Below are 3,865 nucleotides of genomic sequence, written 5' to 3' on the forward strand. Positions count from 1 at the left end.
GCCCCCCCCCCCCCAGCAGCATTTTGGAGGGAGCACGGGGGCTGCAAAGCACCTCAGCCTTGACCTGGCCACTCGCTGCCAACAGGTACGACCAAGGTCAAGGCTGACGCTCCCGTTGGGAGCCCGTGGGGCAGATGTACTCACGGATGGCGATGTGGACAGACAGCACGGGGTGAGACACGGTCAGAGCCCAGATGTGGAGGCTGTGCAGGGCTTTGACACCATCGATGGACAGCAGGATCTCCTTCACGCTGTTGAAGTCCACCCCCTTCGGGGTCCCTGGAAGGGGGCAAGGGAGTCGGTGTCCCCAGCCCAGCTGGGAAGGGAGGGCGGTGTCGCACGGACCCCGGGTAGAAGCCTCTTCTCCCGGCGGGGCTGGGTACCTCACCTTCCATCAGCACCAGCACCACGTCTCGGAGGATAGTCAGCGTTGTCCCCAGGACCAGGAAGGAGAACAGGAAGGTGCAAACGGGGTCCATGAACTTGTACTCCGGCTGCCAGGGCGGGGAGGGGAGCGGTCACCGCAATTCCAGGCTCCCAAAAAATAACCCTGCACGGCCAAGACCTGCACCCAGCAGCCGCGTGGCACAGAGCCCTGCAGCTACCCTGGGCCCGCCCAGAGCCGAGTTACTGAGCGCGGCTCCACAGGAGAAGCTGTTTGGGCTCAGGATGTCAGCGAGAGCGGCAGTGCAAGCTGCGCAGGGTCCCCGCTGGGCTGGGAGACCTCCCAGGATATCTTTAGTGCCCTTGAGGAAGGGTCAGTGCCCTGGCCAGGGGGGAATGTGTGGTGAGAAGCAAAGCCAAAACTCCCATGGGCTTTCACCTCTCAGGATCCTGGAGCCAGGTTTCAACGGGCAGAGCGACGTGCCTGCGTTTCTCTGAAATTTCCACTCCCTGCGGAGCTCCCCTCTGTGTCCTGGCTGCCTGTGCGGTGCTGGGCACCAGTGGGGCAGTTAAATGACTTGCCTATGAACGCAGGGAGTCGGTAGCAGGGCAGGGATGAAAGCACAGAGCTCCTGGCACTCGGTCCTGTACTCAGACCAGGCCCCCCCTTCCTAGGACAGCGACCACCACAGTGCAACAAAGGGCTGGCGCTTTGTGCTGTGCCCAGAGGGGACCCCCAGCTCCCCCCCCACGCCTCTGCATTGCACCTTGAAGTAGATGACATAGGCAGCGACCAGGACCCCGACGCTCTGCAGCAGGTCCCCGACCACGTGGATGAAGGCGGCGCGGACGCTGGGGTTGGGCTGTGCGTCAGGGCCGTGGGGACCGTGCTCGTGGCCGTGGTGACTGTGGCCGTGCCCGGTCTGGTGGAGGGCAACACCCATCCTACGGGGGAGACGGAGGCATCAGGGCATCGAGGGAGCTGCCTCTGCCTCTCCCCTTGCCTGAAGCTCATGGAAACGGGCCCTGCTTGCCATTGCAGCCTGCAGCATTGAGCAGGGCTGGCCTGGCCTGCTCTAAATGCACCATCCGTGCAGCCGCAACCCCAGAGGCAGGGGCCTGTCTCACCCCCAAGCCCCTCCTCATCCAGCTGGGGCTCCAGGAGTGGGGAGGGGGCAATCCTCACCTCTGCAGGGCACATGTCAAGAGGCTGTGGCATGGGGAGGTGGGTTTGAGAGGCGCCCAGAGCTTCTGCATTCATGAGCAAAATCCCTCCTGGCATCTGACTGACCAGGACCTGATCCTGGAAACCCACGGGGATCCCCCAGCTTCCAGCCCTGGAAGACCTCCCAGTCCCTGGATTAATTATCCCTAGGGGTGGCCAAGGCTTACCAGCCAGTCGGGGCATTCCCACAGGAGGGAATTAGCCTTTGCAGTTAGCCAGCAACTCCCACCCATTCTCTCCAAGCCCACCCCCAGAGCCACGCACATGATATTCACGGCCACGGCGCAGGCCGAGGTGATGAGCATGGCCTCCCCTTGGATCTCGTACTTGCTGGAGAGCAGCCGCTCCACGGCCAGGTAGACCAAGACACCAGTCACCACCCAGATGGACAGCACCGAGAGCAGGGCCCCCAGGATCTCTGCGGGGCAAGGCCCAGGTTAGAGCGGACGCTTCACCTCTGAGCAATCCCCACGCCCGCAGCCTCTCGTGGGCCTGGAGTGGCCACGGCAGCCTCCCTTCGTCTCCCGAAGCAGCTCCCCCATTCGGCTCCAGCGCCCCCTCTACGGCTGCGCTGTGAAGCTGGCAGCATTGGGGGCAGGCCTCTGCTTGCCATTTCTAGCTCCCTGATGGTCCGTACCTGCCCCTGGAAGTACAGCTAAGGACGGGGACTCGGCGAGGCCCCTGCGCACAAAGCTTAACTTGCTCCTCCAGGGCCAGCTGCTTTTCCAGCCCCGCTGCTCTCCCCTGCACCCTCTGGAGGGAGATCACAGCAGCTCCGAGACCCCAGGGCTAAAAGGCAGCAAGTCCGGCCCACCGGCACTGCACGAACCACAGCAACGCAGAAGGCAGGGCAGCGTGGCACCTTGCAGACTAACTCAGGACAGTCTAGGCCCTTTAGCATCAACGCCGTAACGCGGCTGCGCACAGCAGTCACACATGACCGAGGGAGATGCAGCACGGCGTCCTTTCCCCCTCGCAAGACCTGCCCTGGCTCTGCAGCAGCTGCAGCAATGCTTTCCTCTTAACAAGCCAGCCACCTCTACGAATCTCAGTATCCGCGCTCCACGCATTGAAAGGGGCCGCTGGCACTCCTGCCAGCACCGCGGGGAGGCTATGCCAAGCTAAGGACTCCTGCTGCACGGCTCACAGCAGCTCCTTAGAGCAGCAGAAAGCTGGGATGGCTAAAGAGGCATTTATTTACTGGCATCCCTGCATCTCCGTTCGGCTCTGTACTGTCTCGGTGCTCTTCAAGGCGGCAATTTTTGCCCCGCTGCCAACTCCTACCTGGCACAGCTACACTGGCAAGGCTGCATAGCGTACACCCAGCCTCAGTGGTTTCAGGGACAACAGCCCAGCTTCTGGGCTCACGTTTGGCCTTCTGGGTCCAGAGGCCAGGGCTGCAGCCACCATACGGGGCTGAACAGTTAACTCAATCCCAACCTGAACTATCGGTGGAGTAGCAAAGCCCATGGTTCGTGCCAGCAGAAACCAGGCTCAGACCCTGCACTCGCACAAGCACTTGTTACCAGAAAGGAAAGCGGGGCAGGGAGGGCAAGAGCCCAGACACGAACTCCTGGAGGGGGCATTTAGAAAGCCCAAGGGCCGTGGAAGTGATAACGGACACCTGGGCCTCTAGGATTTCCAGAACAAAGGCCTGCCCTGCCGAGATACAAGGGTCGGAGGGACCTTGTAGATCTGCAAGTCCAACCCCCCGCCTGGGCAGGAGAAAAACTGGGCTCAGATGCCTCCAGCCAGGCAGGCATCCAGCCTCCTCTTAAAGCCCCCAGGGTAGGAGCCAGCACCACTTCCCTCGGAAGTTGGTTCCAGGTCCTAGCCGCCCTGACCGGGAAGTAGCTCTTACGGACGTCTGATCTAAACCTCCTCTCCAACAACTTGTGGCCGGGGCTGAGGCCAGGCACAGGCCACTGCTGATTTCAGTAGGATCTGCTCACGTCCAGCTGCGGAGGGCACGACCCTCCAACACCTTGCCCCCGGTTACAAGCACACCTCACCGCCCGAGAGTCACGAGTGCTTCACGGGCTGTACGGCTCGACAGGGGCGCTTTGTCCCGTCTCCCAGCCCCGCGGCAGAAGGGAGGGCAGGCACCTTTCACGCCCAGTCCAACAAGGCACAGACGGGGAGGTCACCCCAGCCAGGGGAGCCCGGTGGCCGGCCTCCACGATCCTCAGACCCGGTCAGCGGCGGACGGGGAGGCAGCGAGGACGCACCCGCGTAGGCAGCTTGCCACCCTCCAGA

General features: G+C 62.7%; 1 protein-coding gene across 1 annotated transcript in view; it reads right to left on the reverse strand.

The window, feature by feature from the left end:
* The window catches only part of SLC30A2 (solute carrier family 30 member 2), a 10,184-nt gene that overhangs the window by 855 nt on the left and 5,464 nt on the right, over window positions 1–3,865 (reverse strand). The window contains exons 2-5 of the mRNA XM_019512455.1: window positions 1,874–2,027; window positions 1,152–1,329; window positions 389–494; window positions 145–279 (exon numbers count right to left, since the gene is read on the reverse strand). Of these exons, the coding sequence (XP_019368000.1) occupies window positions 145–279; window positions 389–494; window positions 1,152–1,329; window positions 1,874–2,027 (573 nt within the window). The remainder of the gene's footprint in view (window positions 1–144; window positions 280–388; window positions 495–1,151; window positions 1,330–1,873; window positions 2,028–3,865) is intronic.

Source organism: Gavialis gangeticus, unplaced genomic scaffold, assembly GCF_001723915.1.
Source record: "Gavialis gangeticus isolate Ggan-Ray unplaced genomic scaffold, GavGan_comp1, whole genome shotgun sequence".
NCBI classification, from domain to species: domain Eukaryota; kingdom Metazoa; phylum Chordata; order Crocodylia; family Gavialidae; genus Gavialis; species Gavialis gangeticus.